At 46.7% G+C, this 18,526-nt stretch overlaps 2 protein-coding genes across 5 annotated transcripts in view; both read right to left on the reverse strand.

Moving 5' to 3' along the window:
- The window catches only part of apbb2a (amyloid beta (A4) precursor protein-binding, family B, member 2a), a 38,046-nt gene extending 34,842 nt beyond the window's left edge, over positions 1 to 3,204 (reverse strand). Inside the window, exon 1 of one of the 3 annotated variants that reach the window (XM_079667985.1) lies at positions 2,950 to 3,204. The gene's annotated coding sequence lies outside the window, so the exon portion shown is untranslated. Of the gene's footprint in view, positions 1 to 2,597; positions 2,897 to 2,949 lie in introns of those variants that run through there. The other 2 variants (XM_079667983.1, XM_079667984.1) reach the window with 2 other exon arrangements.
- A 307-nt stretch (positions 3,205 to 3,511) lies between these two features.
- On the reverse strand, positions 3,512 to 17,093 carry dele1 (DAP3 binding cell death enhancer 1). Of its 2 annotated transcripts, none has more exons than XM_079667988.1 (12): positions 16,860 to 17,093; positions 15,799 to 15,931; positions 15,291 to 15,393; positions 14,399 to 14,543; positions 14,007 to 14,222; positions 7,730 to 7,803; positions 7,515 to 7,608; positions 7,229 to 7,371; positions 6,966 to 7,124; positions 5,294 to 5,386; positions 4,510 to 4,669; positions 3,512 to 4,379 (listed from the first exon to the last, which is right to left on the reverse strand). In XM_079667988.1, the coding sequence occupies exons 1-12, from the start codon at positions 16,888 to 16,890 to the stop codon at positions 4,126 to 4,128; spliced, it is 1,605 nt and encodes a 534-aa protein (XP_079524114.1). In that variant the 5' UTR covers positions 16,891 to 17,093; the 3' UTR covers positions 3,512 to 4,125. The 2 variants fall into 2 exon arrangements, with proteins under 2 accessions (XP_079524114.1, XP_079524113.1); XM_079667987.1 differs by having other exon boundaries at positions 3,512 to 4,382; positions 16,860 to 17,092.
- Positions 17,094 to 18,526: the final 1,433 nt, after the last annotated feature.

Consider the following 18,526-nt stretch of genomic DNA (forward strand, 5'->3'; position numbering starts at 1 on the left):
TGGCTGGCAAATGTTTAGGATACAAACTATTAAAATAACAGTATACTATAATATAATTTAATCAAGGTTAGGTTGATCACTTTGAAATGTAGTCAGTTACTGCATACAAATTACTATTTTTGTAACTAGTAGCATTATCCATTACAAAAAAAGGTTCTAATCTGAATACTTTTGGATTACTTCAACATAAAACAAATATAAATATTGTACCTTTTACTAAAAAGAAAAGCAGTTCCACAAAAAGGATTTTTCTTTTTTTATTATTCTCAATTGCATTATATGTAAATGAAATGCATTTTGCATATTCAGCATTTATAGTAGGTCGAGTCAATTGACCCTTACAAAAACATTACTGGCACAAACTACAGATGCATTTGTGCGGTTTTCTTCATTGCTGCAGTTATTTAATCAAAGGGCACCCTGTGTGTCTATTCAGAGCATTGAACCTTTTGCATAAATGTACATAACAAACATATAACAAAATGCCATATTTTAAAGACGAAATCAATATGTAATCAAGTAATGGTTGACAATGTAAGTTTGTTGATGTTTTTTTTTTATAATATTTGGCCTGATTAATCTCTGGGAGTCTCTGACTTCATTGTGAGACATCATCAAGTTCAGCCGTTTATTGCTGTGTCACTCATTTAGATTTCTCTGATGTAACAACCTACAAAACAGAACAAAAACAGATAAGAGACATCTTGCTCCATATCGCTCTGACTGCAGCTTGGACACTCTCTTTATTGATACATCATAGGGCAGATCATTTTCTGGCTTCACGCACCCTTTAATCATAAGGTGTCACTGTTGAAGAGTCAAACACCCCTGCATCAAAGACATACATCTAGACTAAATTTGCATGATATTGGGAGTGAGTCAGATCCTTGATGTATTCATCCAGGACTGAGGTTGAAAGCCGGGGCTGAGCAGTAAGGCGGTCTGTAAGTGGCAGCCAGCTCCTGCTAACTAGCTAACCGTGTCTCTTTTATCTCTGGGTGGATCAGCCCTGTGATGCTGAACACAGACAGATGGAAAACAACAGAGACAGAAGCAGGCAACCATTGTGATCTTTGTGTGAAGACACGGCACATGTATGGGTTGCATCTGTGTTATTTCTGTTTTGAAATGATCTAATTTGTCTGGGAATTATTTTCCACATCACAACCCTGTGGGAAACTGGTAAACCACTGAACACAGAAACAGATGAAAAACATGCCCAGGCACGCAACACAATGTATAAACATCCTGTCACCCTTACCCTATCATGAACACACACACACACGCCTCATACAATGCTGCAGTCATCATCAGAGCTTTTCTCAGAAACATGGAAAACACAAACACAGCAGATTTTAAAGCACGACAAGAACACGACAAGATCTTTTGCAGCGTTTTGGAGGCAGCAGAATCCCTAGGCGGTGCACTTTGTTCATGCGGGTCCCCTATCCACTCCCCTCTCCCCAGGTGTGTGTCGTGTTGTGACTCTGTCACTGAGCCAGACAACCACAACAACCTGTTAGTGCTGAATATGCACTCACGGTGCAGGCCTCACAAACACGGGGTCAACAGGTACAGTCTCATCAGCTATCTCAATCAGCACGTAAACACCTTGTAACTCCAATGTTTTTGCTACACCCTTAAGAAAGAAAAATCATTCTGTAGGCTCAACATAAGATTCCACGTTTGCCATTATGAAAACCTTTCAAAATAAGATGCCAAAAATGCATTCATACCCAAGCAAAAGAGCTGCCAATACAAGTTATCACCTGTCAGTTACTGGCTTAAACCTAAAACCAGTGAGGCTGAAAATCAAATATGATGCATGACTCAGAGGATGGATTACACATCCTGACACATCCCCCAAAACAGATTAGGAGTAATAAGCAAACAACGTATATATATATTTCAACTTCCCTTTCTTCTATCTTCTTATATTATCATACATTATGTCTGAGTTGCAGACAAACTGGAACATCCTTTTCTTTCCCCCTAGACAATACAGCCAGATCTCCATTAGTTAAACAAAGTGGGGCGAGAGGATGTGGGTGGAGTGGGGAGGAGAGAGGATGGCCATTAGAGAGGGAGAGCGCGAGGAAAATGACACAGCAGTTTGCCGGACAGTCAACACACAGTGGGATTTAAACCTGTGCCTCAATAAATCTGTTGTGCTCTCCAACAACAGAGGTCATTCATGAGATGTCACGGGACAGATGCTAACTGACTACTTAAAGATTCATTTTGCATCAATAAACTGTGCTCTACTGTTGCTTGAATTACAGTAAATGCATAGTCATATATGAAGGAAAACACGAGACACATCCTCTCCTACAGATGAACTTGCACAATAATTATTAAACTTCCTGACACACAGGACCAAAATCATCTCTATAGGAATAACATCTAAATATGATGCTAATATGCTCAAACTGTTTACAGTCTGCTCACCTTGTATACAGATTTAAAGACCTGAAGGTCGCCCAGAAACATAAATATCCAAACCACCTCACATCAATAACATGCTTTGGAGATTCATCACATCTAGATACTGACAGATATATTGGCCTGTGAGAAGAAACCATCCGTTATCAACTTACCCTGCAATGGCAGGCCTCTTCCTTCAACTCTGAACTGCACCCACTGCTTCACAAATGAAATGCAACAGATGAAAGCACGAGCTGGGGACAAAATGAACTTGAGAAAGTCGATGATGTCATGGGTGGAGTATTCAAGCCCCTCGTTTCTTGCTGCAACCTAAATAAACTCCCTCACCGATATACCAGAAACAGCGTTATATCATTTTGAAATCCACCATATGCATAGGTGGAGCTTTCATTGAAGCTGTCGATATGAGAACACACGCAGTAAATCTCCAGCAGCACCTTCCCCGCCGCCGCACTGGGAGGGGAGTGCACGCCATCATCGAGATCTCTATTTACATCCACTCACCGCTTCGCTCAGCCTCCGGGCTTTTGCACCTCTGCTCCCGCGACGACACACACGGTACAGAGCAGGGCCGAGGTTGTCAGCCGCTTTTAAAGTGCCCGTCCGCCCGTAGCTGCAGCCGGCCGCCCGAATCGCTTCACATCATCTGCCCCCCCATCCGGCTCGGTGCTCTCTGCGCCAGAGGATCCTGGAGCGGCGGAGCGCACAGCTGACCAATCAGCGGCCAGGACTCGGAGGAGACGCAACCATAATAAATCTACGGGTGTTATTTTGCATTTCAGGTAATGAAATCACACATCATCGGAGTCTTACGTCATACAGTTCTCTGAAGAAATATGAATGGTTTACATCGATGACCACATCTGCCTCAGCAACACCGTTTTAGTCCTTTCTACTGTTCTCTTTAGGTAAATAATGTACGAGGATTGCTTTTAAGTTGTCATAAAACTAATGATGTTATAGTACAGCCTAATTCAAATCGATGTTGTTGTGAATAGATTACAATATTCTCTGCTCATTTAATTGCTCACCAGTATTACAAAGCTGCAAAAAAAACAAACAACGCTTTTCAGGGGTATACTTTTTGTTTTACTTTTGTGTGTCTATAACAGTACAACATCAGTGCATAATAATTCCCTTTGGTATGTTAAACAGGTTTGACCGTCACAAAGCATTTCCTTTTTCTCCTCCGCAGTTGTTCTTCTACGAATATACAGTGGTTTTATTGAAGGTTAACTTATGACATTAGCTTAAAGCACTTTTTCAGTTTCAGAGGTGTCAGCAGCAATACAGTTTACAGACACACTTATAACAAAACTCTTTATGCGATTAAACTTCATAGGGAGAAAAACAAGTAACTACCTTTGATTCTCAACCCATTAAAGGCACATTATCACAATTTCTTACTCAGAGAACTTATAATCACAAAAAATGTTGTAGTGTAAGAACAAATATAATAAAAAAGCATCACATTTTCTTTCTACACACAATATGATGAGACCTTGTATCCAACTACTCTTTCAAACTTATAAAACATTGTGAACAATTATTTGAAGTATAAAATCTATTCATAGAAGTTCAAAATGTACACACCTCACACACACTGACCTTTCTTCTCTAGTGACAATATATTCACTCTTTAAAATACACTCCTCAGTTTGATTGTACGGCTCAGTCTAACTATCCTATCCCAACAGTCCACTGGCATGCTCCTCCCTCAGTGCTGCTTGGGTGGGGGTGCAGAGGGGTGCAGGACAGCGCCGGGGGGACACACAGGCTCCCTGTGCTCCAGGAGTGAGGCAGGAGGGGAAGGGTGACGGGTGGAGAGGTGGAGGGAAGGAGTCGACTGGCCAGAGAGAGGAGAGGCTGCTGGATGTGACGCTCAGCTTCAGAGAAACATGGAGCCGAGCGGATAGAGCGCAAAACTGCATCTTCTGCTGCGGAGGAGAGGGAAGATTTCAAAGATATCATCACTAACGTCCTGGCTCATTGACAGTTTATTTCATGCAGCGTCATCTATAACAAATAAAGAAATGTAAATGACTAATACAAATGTGTGCTTACTCTTTCTGGATGCATCATTAGGAGGTGTCAGTAAGCTCTTCGCCTGCTTGTTGCCTGCCTGAGCAGATCGTCTGTAGTATTTCATCGCCGTCCTCAGATCCTGCTGCACCCCAAAGCCGCTCTCAAAACACTGACCCAGCAACAGCAGGGCGGTGTCGTCCTGCACACGTGAACAAAAGTACACACTGTTTAATGTTCAGGAATAATCTTTTACAATCTGAACTTGCCCTGGTAGATTTCTGCAGAATGTGAAGGAAACTTAATATGTCATGTTATAACCTACGCCAGGAACTTGGTGATAACTTTGTTATTTGTGTAATTGTTGTTGTGTTTGAAAGAAACTGGCACCCTTTCTTCACATTTTATATTGTGTATTTTATGGATACTCTATAGAAATGTATCTTTTTTTGTGCCGACATGTACTGTATATATTTACTGCAGATATGTTATTCCTGTCCAATGCCTGATAACCTGCTGCGAAACAGGAACTTCCCAATTTGGTTTCAATGAAGTACATCTTTCCATCTATTTATCTATCAAGGCATTATGGAGACAGTAGTATGGAAGATGTCACTATTCAATCAAGCATAGCGTATGACTACACAGTGGGATATTCAGCGTGGCTGTAGCTCTAGATTGACTTGTAGAAACAGAAATGTTAATATCACTTTAACACAACCGCAGCAGAAAGCGTTAGTAGGGGTATTTTACAAATGGTTGGGTACAGAGGGATGGAGTTGAATGTTCATCATAAAACTCTAGAAGCATCTAGAAAGACACTCACTCCGCTCTCTGCTGCCATCTGCAGGAACTGAACAGACCTGCTCCCGTCTCTCACCGGCTCCTGAGAGTAGACCGAGGCGAGGCAGACCTGAGCCTGAGGGGGGGAGAAACAGAGAGTAGATTCACTTCTGTAGTGATACGGCATCAAGCATCCGTAATAATCCAGTAATGGCTGATTTGTTAACACCCGAGATACTCATGGTTACAGCAAATGTGGACTCTGACGATGTGGGTCAGCAAAACAAACTCTATTGAAATTATTGTAGTTTTACAACAATGTATGTTATTTCTATTATAATGTCCCATTTAGCCATGACAGCGGACCAACATGTACTATACCTGGACGCTAAAACTGAAGCTGCTAAATCAGTGTTTCCCGGCGGGATGAGGGCGGTCCGATGATGGGCGATCCGGGGAAGGGGGGGGGAAAGTTACTTTGGTTTGAGAAGTGGGGGGGAAACAAAACAGGGTCTCTGTGGGCCCTCCACAATGGAAATAGTTCTCGATTTGAATCCCTTTGCCTGCCTTTCTAACTAAATATTTGTTAGGACTGGTGCAATCCAAGAAAAATGTGTAGTGTATAATGCTTGGCAAACGTATCTAGTATCCTCTCCATGTGAACCTGCTTTATTTGTGAGTGGACCTCACATACTCTAGGGGGGTCCGAGGGCATGCTCCCCCGGGAAGAGCTTGTTTTAAATGTTGAAGTTAAATGCATCAATCTGGTGCACTTTGAGCACGAGATGAAGAGATTTATGGATACAGCTCTCAACACTCATGAAACAGAACTGTATATATATTTCAATAATCCAAACATCTTTAGAATATGATCACAACCAATAACAAATTAATTTTACTTCTTTACTCCTCTCTCTTATCTTACCGAGTTAGCATACTTTCTTTTTATTTATGCACATTTTCCTAATCTCTCCCCTTTTAAACAGTATTTTTTTTTTTTTACTGTTTACACATTAGAATGAAGTATTACTTTATTTTGTACAACTATATTAAATAGATAAAGGTGTGCATTGTAAATATTGTTTACATAGATGACCAAACAATTTGAGACTCACTGAGATAACTTAGACTAAATTGAACTATCCTATCACTCAGTGTCCTTTACCTCACTGAGCTGTAGTTACCAGCCTCTCAGTCTGACAGGAGAGAGCTCTCCCTCCAGCTTGTTGTAGAAACAGCTTCTAACAAAACTGACACAAACTGGATTTTGAACAGGGGGGTGGACATGTGGAAATTACACCCAGGACTTACATGACCAACAGCAGAGCTCCGGGCTATAATGCAGATTTGTTTAACTTTTGTACACTTTGTTGTTCTCCTCCTTTCCTCTGCTCTTGTCTCTGACTGCGAGTGTGCGAGTGTGTGTGTGTGTGTGTGTGTGTGTGTGTGTGTGGGAAGCAGAGCCCCGCCCTTCGGAAACAGAGCGGAGGAGAGAATGTGATATACCTGTCCTCATCTTACGGTGACATATTAGATTTTTTTATAATTCGAGGTTTTAAAAGAAAATCTTTCATTACTGAACAGTAATGTGGAAAGCCATGTTGCAAACTAATATTTTAAGTGTTGTTTAACAGTACGTTAATATACTACAGTTGCAAAGGTATTATATGAGGAATCATTTTAATTGATAGTTTAAAGATGTTACGATTTCTTACCTTGGTGAGTCCCGCAGCAGCAGCTTGTTCCAGTAAGTTGATGGCTGTGTTCAGCTGCTCTAAACTCTGCTGCCCCCTGCTGGTCAGGAGCAGCTTTGCATATCGGTACTGAGCCTGTCTGTGGCCCCCAGCTGCTGCCTGCCAGTAGTAATACAGAGCCTGGAAGAGAAAAGACACAAGCATCATATCAAGACTGATTCCTCAGACAGGACAGGAGTATTTGTGACGGCTTTCAGAAATGTTCTGGATGTCTGTGGTCTTACCTTCTGTTTGTCTTTTTCGACTCCTCTGCCTTTCTCGTAGCACACACCTGTGTTGAACTGGGCCTTGCTGTAACCCTGCTGAGCTGCAGCTAGGAAACATGTAAAAGCTTCCTCGTAGTTCTTACTATTTGCATTTTCTAGACCTGCATACACAGACAGAAGAAGATATCAGATATGGATGGAGGAAAACAAATGCAGATTATTTTTTCCCCACCAGTGTAGTGTAACATGTTATGTGGAGTAGAAATGAATGTGTGAATATGACATGGTGTCAATAAATCATTACCAATGACATTGAGGATGACAGGAATGCTGGTTTCTCCCACATGTCTGAGATTCAGTGCTGCTCCTGCCAGCCTCTCCTCAGCAGACAACATGTCCTGAAAACACAGAGGAGGTTAGAAAACAGCAAGTAGCAAGTTAATGACAACTTAGGAAGAAGAAATAAATGCTGCTTTTTTATTATTAACTTCACAGCCGCTAAAGGAGATAGACTTTCACCTTGTCGTTAGCATCTTGTGTCTCCGTGTGGTCGTCATTCTGCAGAGGACAGGATGCTGACAGAAGCGATTCCTCTGTGAGTCAGGAAAGACAAAGTATTACTTTTCTTGAACAACAGATACTAGGGTAACACCAGTTTGAGAAAAATACTGTAGCGTTCGCGGCTCCGCCGCACGGGTGGCTAACTACTTAAATGAGGAGGACACGATGGCTGTAATTTATCCGGGTTTTATTACCCTACAAACAGACTAAACCCCGGGGTTGGAAGACTGCCCAAAACAACAAAGATAGGTAGCGGTATTGTCTCTTAGCTCTCTCAGGATCCCTCACTAGCTCTCCCGCCGTAGCTTGACCCTCTTCCGGTCACTTGTAAACCCCACCCCCTTTTTCTCCCCGCCCTATCCGGCTAACTAGGGCAACGTCTTCCCCCCAACAATCCCCTTGTGAGTCTCTCCCAGTTCAGCAATGCAGGGTCGCTACATTGCCCCCCCCGGTAATTCCTCGTCCCCGAGGTAGAGCAACACTTTGAAAGCGAACCGGCATCCGTCGCTCCCTCTGCGACCTCCTTACTCCATGATTCACTTGTGGAGTAGTATTCCGTGGCACTATTGCTCCCAGCGGGGTCACCACCTCCCCTTGAAGGACATCCAGTGGCTGCATCGGTGGGTCTCTCCTTCGGCGGGGGGGCCCGCGCCGTGCTCTAGTAGGGGTCACAGGAAAGGCTGGCTGTTGGTCCCCTTTGTAAGGTGCCATCCTATCCCGGTGCAGTACCACTGTGCGCCCTCTGGGAACCAGTTTGACCCTATAAACCACCTCCCCCACTCTCTCGACCACGTAGCAAGGGCCAACCCATGTGCTATCCAGCTTGGGGCAACGGCCCTTCACTCTCTTTGGTCCATACACCCAGGCAAGGTCCCCAGCCTGGAAATCCTGACCTTTGACGTGCACGTCATAGACCCGCTTTTGGCGGACACCTGCCTGTTGAGACTGGTTTCTGGCGAAGCTGTGGGCCTTTTCTAGACGATCCTGCAGCCGCCTGGCATACTCCGGACCAGCCAAGGCATCAGGTGCATCCGGAGGCCGTCCATACATCAACTCCGGTGGCGTTCTGAGCTCCCGGCCCAACATCAACAACGCCGGAGTACAGCCGGTTGAGTCTTGGACTGCACTGCGGTAAGCCATGAGGATGAGGGGTATCTGCAGGTCCCAGTCACTTTGATCCGGGGCAGTGGTGAGGGCCAGCTGAGCACCCAAGGTCCTCATGAACCGTTCCACTAAACCGTCGCTTTGTGGGTGAAGTGGGGTGGTCCTAGTTTTCTTAATGCCAAGCTGGCTACACATTGCTGCGAAAACCTGTGACTCAAAGTTCCGTCCTTGGTCGGAATGAAGCTCAGAGGGGGTGCCAAAGCGGCTGAACATCCCTTGCACCAAGGCCTCTGCTACGGTGGTTGCCTCCTGGTCAGGCAGGGGATACGCTTCCGGCCATTTTGTGAAGTAGTCAATGGCGACTAGCACATACCGATTCCCTCCAGTAGTACGGGGGAGTGGCCCCAGTATATCGACGGCTACTCGGTCCATCGGTGCCCCCACACAATGTTGCTGCAAGGGTGCACGGGACTGGCCCTGGGGTCCTTTACGAGCCGTACAGGCATCACAGCGGCGGCAGTAGTCCTCAACATCCCTCCGGCTCAGGCCCCAATAGAATGTCTGTCTTAGTCGCCGCAACGTCTTTGTTACTCCGAAGTGTCCAACTCCAGGGGATCCATGATGCACCTGGAGCACTTCTTTGCGGAGGTCTTTAGGTACAACGACTTGCCAGCGTTCCTCTCCGGTGGCGGGTTCCCGCCAGCACCTCTTCAGGACTCCTTCCTGGAGTTCCACTCCCGGCCATTGAGACCAGAGTCCTCGGACGGTGGCAGAGAGGGCAACCACCTCATCCCAAGGCGGCCGCACGTCGGACTCCAGCCATCCCATGACCATTTTAAGGTCAGGGTCTTCAAGCTGCATCTCTCTCCACCTATTCGCATTGTTGGGTAAGAGGGCCCGACAGACCACCATCCCCGGGTTCAGGTTCACCGCTTCCCGCTCATCAGCACGGTCACAGTGGGAACAACCTGGGGCGCACGGCCGGCGAGAGAGACTGTCTGCGTTCGTGTGAATTTCTCCAGCCCTATGTTGTATGGTGAACTGAAAAGCCTGGAGCTGTTCGATCCACCTTGCTACTTGTCCTTCCGGTTCCTTAAAGGACATAAGCCACTTCAACGCAGCATGGTCGGTTCTGATGATGAATGGGAGGCCACAGAGGACATGCTTGAAATGCCCCACAGCATCAATCACCGCCAGCAGTTCTTTGCGAGTTACACAGTAGTTCTTCTCCGGTTTATCAAGGGTGCGACTGTGATACGCAACAACCCGCTCTCCTTCTGGGGTTAACTGCGAGAGTACAGCGCCAATGCCCGTGTTGCTGGCATCCGTGTCAAGGAGGAATGGCAGCTCTGGGTTAGGGGCAACCAGCACCGGGTCTTCGCATAATACGCGCTTCAGCTGTTGGAACGCTGCATCCTGGTCAGGTCCCCACTTAAAGGGTGTGTCCTTGCGCATCAAGCTGAACATAGGCGCAGCGACCGTCGAGAATCCCGCCACAAAACGCCGGTAGTAGGACGCTAATCCTAAAAAGGACCTCAGCTGGTGGATATCTGTGGGGGTGGGCCAGTCCCGGACGGCTCCAACCTTGTCCGGTTCCGTCCTGATGCCGGCTCCACTGACTCGGTGCCCCAGGAAGGAGACCTCACGTCGCAGCAACATGCACTTCCCAGGATGAAGCTTTAGGCCTGCACCCTTGATCCGCTCTAAAACCTCCCTCAGGTTCTCGAGCGCGGAGTCAAAGCTGGGTCCATGTGCGAGGAGATCATCCAAGTAGATGAGACAACGCTCCGGGGGCACACCAGCGAGGACCTTCTCCATTAGCCTTTCGAATGTTGCTGGGGCATTACACAACCCGAATGGCATGGTTGTAAACTGCCACAGGCCACGTCCTGTGGTGAAGGCAGTCTTGGCTTTGTCCTCTGGGGCCATGGCCACCTGCCAATAACCGCTCCGGAGGGTCCAAAGAGGAAAACCATGCAGAGCCGGCCACATAGTCAAGAGACTCATCTATCCGAGGCAGTGGATAGGAGTCTTTTACAGTCTTGTCGTTCAACGGCCGATAGTCGACACAAAACCTCCAGCCTCCGGCCTTTCTTGGGGCCATTACGACCGAGGAAGCCCAGGGGCTTTCTGAAGGTTCGATAATGCCAGCCTCTTTCATCTCTTGTATCATTTGGTTAGCAGCTGCTTTGCGGGCGTAGGGGACTCGCCTAGGCCGTTGCCGGATTGGCTGTGCGTCCCCTGTATCGATAGAGTGCTGGACCAAGTGTGTGCAGCCTACATCGTTGGGGTGGGTGGAAAAACTGTGTCGATACTTATACAAAAGGTCCCAGAGCTTATCCTGTTGATCTGAGGTCAGGCCCTCCCGATTCTCCTCCCAAAGGTCTGCGACCGTTGAATTCGCTGCGGCTTCCATTTCAGCCTCGGGGGTTACAGTTGCGGTCTGTACAATGGCCGGTACCGGTGGCTGGCCGTGTACCACCGAGTCTGATGGTGGGTGGTTTTCATCCAGTGGGGGAATAGGGCTCTCTGCGAAAGGGGGCCCCCACTGTGGAGGATCCAGCCAACCTGGTGGGTCTCCCTGCACTACAACGTCCCCGGCGCCCTCCTTGAGGAAGGGGATAGACTCCCCGCCTGGAAAGGTAATAGCTTGTGCGTTAAAATCCAATGTTGCTCTTGCCCTAAACAGAAAGTCTTGTCCAATCACACAGTTCTCTCTGAGTTTTGCAACCCAGACCGGTTGCCGCACTGAATATGCTCCTACTTGGATGTGTGCTTCACACATCCCCAGCATGGGAGCCTCTCCCCCGGTGATGGTAATGAGAGGGACCTCGGTGGCTTGGGGTTGAGTTCCGGCTGGCAGGAGATCCGGGTGTAGAACAGTTGCAGTGGAGCCTGAGTCCAGCAGGGCATGGGTCCCTTGACCATTGACCAGTACAGGTATTCTGCAGCAGTCTGTGGGGAAGGTGTCAAGGGAGCAAAGGGCGTGAGCAGAGGGGAGGTGGAGTATTCTAATCACCGGTTGAGTGTCACAGTCTCTGGGGGGCAAGGGTTGGCTCGGTCGACTCCCCTCTACACCGAGCCCCGCCCGTTTCCCGGCGCTGAACCCTCCGGAGCGGTGACAGGAGCTGGACAAAAGCGCCATGTATGGCCTTTTTGGTGGCAATTATAGCAGGCTTGACTCTGTCGACCCTCTGGGGGCAACGGTGGGCTCTCTGTGCCGAGCGGAGGAGGGTTGGGTCTAGGAGGCTTATACGTTTGAGCCTTAGGTCGTGTCAATGTCTGCGTGGAGCCATTTTCAAAACCCTCCAGGAAGATGTCCTCCACCACCAGTGCTTTCTCTAGAGCTGCTCCCAAGGTCTGTGGGTCTGCGAGCCGGACTTGCTGCCGTAATGGGATGGGCTGCAGGCCACGGATGAATGCCTCCTTCGTTAGCACCAAGCGGGTTGCATCATCGAAATCGGGGAATCCTCTTTGAGCCAGGTAGCGCAGTTCCGCTGCAAAAACTCCTAGCTTCTCTCCAGGACCCCGCATCCGCTCATTAAACCTCTGCCGCATCACAACTGCAGGGGCAGTGTTTCCAAAACGTCACTCCAGTGCTCTGGAAATAGCTAGTGGGTTCTCAAGATCAGCAGCAGTCACATCAAGTAGTACTTTTCTAGCTTCACCCTCCAGGGCGGATATTAAATGGACTGCTCTCTTTGCAGGGGACCAGCCATTCGCAGTCGCTAGGAGGTTGAACTGGGCCCAGTACGTTTCCCATGAAGTGAGCCCATCATAGCGTCCGACCTTTAGCTGGCCTTCCCTGGGGAAAGGTGTCGGTCCCTGCACATTCATCAATGCCGTGGTGAGGGCGGTGGTCAGAGCAGCTACCACATCGCTGGTTTGGCTATTGGTAGTAGAGGGACTAGCCGAGCCCGCAGTCAGGGAGCTACCTTGGCCGAGTCCATTGGCGGTGTAGGTATTTGCTTTGGGGCATGTACTTGGGTGGGGGGTTGTTGTTGGGCATGGGACATCAACAGTGATATGAGCATCCTTAACGTTAGCAGGTTCGGAGCTCACACTGGCATTGTCAGTAGCATGGTTAGAATTTACATTGCAATAGGGCTCATGAGGTTTAGCCCCAACATCTTGTGCTTCCCCTCCCCTCATGGATTTAATGTCACTTTTTGAGTTATTGAGAACATTTCCCAAAGCACGCTCCATTGCAATGCTCATTTTCTGCATAAAACGTTCCTCTAGACTTTCTGTAATGTCTTTCTCCAACTCAGGGATAGATTTTGGTCGGCCACCCCATTTCCCTGCCGTTATGTCTCTCTCCAACTCCGGGATAGATTTTTGTTGGCCACCCCATTTACTTGCCGTTATGTCTCTCTCCAACTCCGGGATAGATTTTGGTTGGGCATCCACCGGAGCCGGTCCACACGTGTCTTTGTTTACATCTGCTCTTTCAGTCAGCAATCCGGTGGCTGCAGCAAACTTAACCGGACTTCCTTTTATTTCCTCCGGAAGGTCCGTCAGCAGTGTAGCAAGGGGTGAGTAGGTTGTTTTTTTTCCCTTTCTCCTTACCACCTGTGCATCGCTGGTTGGCTTCCTCCGTGGTGTTTCTGGGGGGGTGTATGGGGCATATAAGTCCGTGTTCTCACCGTGTTCAGCCATTTCGGTCCTCCGGCGGTGGCTAGCGATGCTAGCGTAGTTAGCCAACTGTAGTGCGGGGACTGGGGGCTGGGGAGATCCCACTTCTGACACCAATGTAGCGTTCGCGGCTCCGCCGCACGGGTGGCTAACTACTTAAATGAGGAGGACACGATGGCTGTAATTTATCCGGGTTTTATTACCCTACAAACAGACTAAACCCCGGGGTTGGAAGACTGCCCAAAACAACAAAGATAGGTAGCGGTATTGTCTCTTAGCTCTCTCAGGATCCCTCACTAGCTCTCCCGCCGTAGCTTGACCCTCTTCCGGTCACTTGTAAACCCCACCCCCTTTTTCTCCCCGCCCTATCCGGCTAACTAGGGCAACGTCTTCCCCCCAACAATCCCCTTGTGAGTCTCTCCCAGTTCAGCAATGCAGGGTCGCTACAATACTATGTTCAAACAATCTTTCCACACTGTCAGACAACAGAACAAACCGGGTGCAGGAGAATCCTGGCTCAGGAGCGCCCTCTGTGGGTCAGAGAGGGAGCAGTCAGCGGGCAGATGCTCCTGCTCACTGCTGCTGTAGGGACTGGCCTCCTCTGAAATGCTGCTGCTGCTGCTGCTGCTGCTCTGATCCTGGTCCTGTCTCTCTGGGACCCCCTGCAGACACAACACACTGCGTCCTCTGGGCAGGACATCACGTCTGGACACTGAAAAGCCAGACAAGAAAACAACGTCAGCATTCTTATAACGCAAGATTCAAAGGAAAGTAAGCTTTGGGTTTGAGATGATTTAATGTCTGTTTTGTGAAACTATCTTGCCAATGGTTTATATCAGTTGATACGAAAAAAGGGACCAATTGCATGTGTACAGTATAATGACTCACAGATTTCCAGAAGGATGCGGTAGCCGCACTTGTGCAGGGTGGAGGGGGCGGTCAGGGCTCCAGGGATCGGACTCTGCTCAGCGTTGGAGGAGAACTGGAAATGGATCCTCTTACAGACCTGCATGAAAAGAACTGCTGCAGCACCCTGTGGAGAAACATCAGAGACACTGTCACCTCTGTCATGAGAACATGAGATGTGAACTTCTACTCCTGGCACAAAACATCCTAATATCAATGTACTGCCAAGCTTTAAATTACACAGCACAGAGCTGCATGTCTAGCTCTGTACTGTTCATTTGGGGAATGCATGGTGCTAAGCAATCTGCTCGTGTATTTTGTATTAACGGACTTTGGAAAAGGTCTAAAAGCTTGCACCCAAATATTAATGTGTGGATCCCCCGAGAAAATAAGAAGTGGCAGGAGGTGTGGCCTCCTAGAGCAACTTGTGATCAAGCCTAACGAATAAACACCCATACACTCCACTGTTTATTGGCCACTAGTGTAATGTCCAATACACAGTGGAGTGTATGGGAGCAAATGCAAACCAGATCATACTGTAGCAAAGGCCAAATGTGTCACAATGATTCACTCATATATTTGTAACTGTTGCATTTACTTAAAAATAAAATTAGCTGAAAAACGTTTCAGATTAGTTTAGTTTTCCATTTGTACACAGTAAATACAAAGTGATTATAACTGTTGATATGAGAACAGTGGCACACTCTTAATATATTTAATATGTCAGAATATCCATGGACAAATAGTCCATGGATATTTGTCTAATAAGTTCAGACCCACTCGCCTCCTGAAAACAAATTGTGATGCCTTGAGGACATCCAAATAGTCGTCCTGGTATTAAGTTCGGTGTTTTTTATTGAAATGTAAGACATACCCATCCCACGGCATCCAGGGCTGTGTAACGTGGCAGCTCCGTGTAGCCAAACTGAGAGGTCCTCTGTTTCTTCCTCCTCTCTCCATCCTCCTCTTTCTGAAAGCTGACAGAAAAAAAGCACAAACTAAATATAACAATTATATGCCTGTTACTTTTACCACATAGATACTCTGCTTAAGGCACATGGATTTATTTCTGTGCCCTCGACTGACCCTGTTCACGCAAAAGCTGCTGGATGATGCAACCAGCTGAAAGGGGGTGGGGGAACGAGTTCAAGGACGGGGTAAAGGAACAAGAAAGAAATTATCTGAGGGTATTCTCTGCCGTCTGACGATAACTCAAATGTTTTATTTTCATTGGAAGTTCAAAGGCAAAGAAGTCTTGAGATCAAAGAGAGACGCTCCACGCTTTCTTCTCTGTTTCTCACGTCTAGCTTTGTAGGATTTTCTCATCCGACCTGGACAATGTCTGAACTGTGTTAAAAGCAGAGTGGAGGTCTGGAAAGTACCTGATGTCAGAGGAGTGTCGAGAGCTGGAGATGACGGCCGAGCTGTGGATGCCCTCCACCTCCCCCAGACCCTGAGACTGGCCCTGGTTCTGGGGCAATCGCAGGGGGGAGCTGCCATGGCATCGGTGCAGAACTGAAGTGAGGGGAAGACAAAAACCGCAAAATTAGACACTCATTCCCACTGTTGAAAAACAAAAGTCCTTCTCAGGAATTGTTTTGACTAATTCACACGTTTATATATCTGATCATTTCTAGGAAATTATAGCAAGCTATGAGACGTTTAAAAGAAAGTAGTAGCAGAAAATATGCAGCGGCACTCATGCAGGAACAAATTCCTGAAATACCATCTCATTACAAATAATAGGTTATTTTTACTTTATGTTAATGCATTTCACCAAGGCTGTAAGAACCCCACATAAGTTATTGTAAGTGGGTAACTTGTGTACACCGAGTTGTGATGAACTGTCATCAAAACAACGAATGTGAGAGTATTGTTCGGGCAGGTGTAGGTTGTTTAACATGTTTAACAGTTTCCCCAAAATATACATACACACAAACAGAAAAACATGACATGGCAAAAAACAATAAAATACATCCATTTAGGTGCAAGAAATAAGGTGAAGTTGAATATATGTGACGTTTTATATTTTAAGACAAAGCACATAGTTCTCCCAATAAAAACACATAGCATGTCTATATGGCATGTGCGCATGTCTGTCGTGCAGGTAAGGTTGCTAACACGTGACAATCTGAATGTATGTTTGTGTACACACAGTTAGCCTCTGGGAATATTCATGGGAAGATCCAGAAAGCTGCAGGTCAGTAGTGAGAGCTACATTCAGGGACCAAAATAAACCGTCTGACGGTGTCAATCACACAGAGTAGAAAACTAGTATACACACGTATTGTTTACTTATGAACTAACTGCACTGGCCTTTAGCTTAGCACAATTAACAGCTAATGTTACGCTACACGGGAATTACAATTAAAAGCGCTTGTTTATTTCAGAGGCGAAACTTGAAAGACAACATGGCACTCTGCGTCAATGGCTTTACTCTCACCTCTTCCAACACACCCGTGAACTCTCCACATGGTTCGTGTTTTTCGGCAGCTTTAACTGAAGAGATGTCTCCTGAAAGGCATGTTTACATTTTTCTGGGGGTCGTCTGGTCCCATGAATACCGACAGAAGCCGGGAAATGTCGTAGATTTACTCCACAGTTTGGCTGTTGGCAGAGCTGTTGGTGTCCAGTCACGGGATGTACCGGAAGTTCCTCAGGTGACGTAACCGTGAGCTCAGAGCGTCACAGCGCCGCCACGTGGTGGGACAAGAGAAGACACACCTTTCCTCATACCCAGTGGAGAGGGTCTGTTAATGCAGCACCATAAAGACAGATGAGTTTCTGTTTGTAGGAGGTTTAAAAATAACTTACCCCATATGTGTGTTTTTTTTTGTACAGGTGTATTGTGAGAAGGTAAAACATTTAGTAGGAACATATTTTCTTTTCTTGCAGAGGTGAGGATAATTTAGTCACATAGTATAGTGCATGTTCAATATTGACAAAGGACACATTTAGATTAGTAACACAATTAGGTAACGCTCAATTATATTCTGTGTCTCAGTAAGTATTGACAGTGCTTGTCCGGAAATAAAATAGTAAAGATGATATCTTGTGAATTCACTTGGAGTTGGTGATGTAACCCTTAACCTAAGCGTAAGGGGAGTCATGATCTCAGTGGATACAGTATGCTGAGGTTTTTCCTGATCAGTCTGCTACAGGGCTTTCAGGGCCCGGTGATGTTAAACATGTATTTGTAGCTGCAACAACAATGTCAAGAAAAACATTGCATCACAACAACCGAGTAAACATCTTAGATATTCGCACACCAAAAGAGCCTGTCTGTGTGTCTGTGTGTCTGCCTGTCTGCGTGTCTGTCTGTCTGTCTGTCTGTCTGTCTGTCTGTCTGTCTGTCTGTCTGTCTGTCTGTTTGTCTGTCTGTCTGTCTGTCTGTCTGTCTGTCTGTCTGTCTGTCTGTCTGTCTGTCTGTCTGTCTGTAGACAGATAAAGGATTTACCCATTGGTTCAGTGGTTGATTTAGAAAAATGCCCACTGCTCATCAGTCACCCTGCAGGACTGTTTGTCTTTTCTTTATTTGTCCAGCGGATCAAACAGTGACGCAAGCCCTGAGTCTGACTGGAAGCTAGCCCTCTTCCAGTCAGTCAGGGCTGAACAACGGGCTGGAGGGAGGAGATGTGCGGTTGTAAAGTCAGATTAAACTTGGAATAACTAACCCCTTAACCAGTTTCCATGGTGATGCAGTCATCGTGTCTTTCCCTAACTCGCCTCCTTGGGCGAATAAGTCTAGCCTGCAGTGGTTTGCAATGTTTTCAAAACCCTGCACAGCCAAATAATGTTTGCTGATACGCCTTGGGCCAAATTTGTCTGGGCAATATGGAAAACTCTGAGTGGAGCTGGAAACAGAGTCCCACTAGACCTGGCTAATTGAGCAGTTTGTTTTTACCCGGGTTTTCAGTCGGTACTCAAGAACTCAAGTTTGGTAAATTTAAAGCAGGAAGGGGATTTAATAAGTGCTAAGCCATTTTAGAAATCTAATTTTCTCTCTTTTTTTTTTACTCTGCAAGATTTCTCCCCTGATGCTTGGGTTCACAACCTTCTGGCTGGCTGCTTGTTCACAAATAAATAAAGGCAGTGGGTGCAAACTGGAGC

This window comes from Notothenia rossii, assembly GCF_949606895.1.
Source record: "Notothenia rossii genome assembly, chromosome: 3".
NCBI lineage: Eukaryota > Metazoa > Chordata > Actinopteri > Perciformes > Nototheniidae > Notothenia > Notothenia rossii.

What these genes read in the sequence shown, in the direction of transcription:
- dele1 (XM_079667987.1), bottom strand. Translation starts at nt 16,890, where the DNA reads ATGTGGAGAGTTCACGGGTGTGTTGGAAGAG. An exon ending in CACAAGATGCTAACGACAAG is followed by an intron (nt 7,609 to 7,729) that starts GTGAAAGTCTAT and finishes CTGTGTTTTCAG; the next exon opens with GACATGTTGTCTGCTGAGGA. An exon ending in TCGAAAAAGACAAACAGAAG is followed by an intron (nt 7,125 to 7,228) that starts GTAAGACCACAG and finishes TTTCTCTTCCAG; the next exon opens with GCTCTGTATTACTACTGGCA.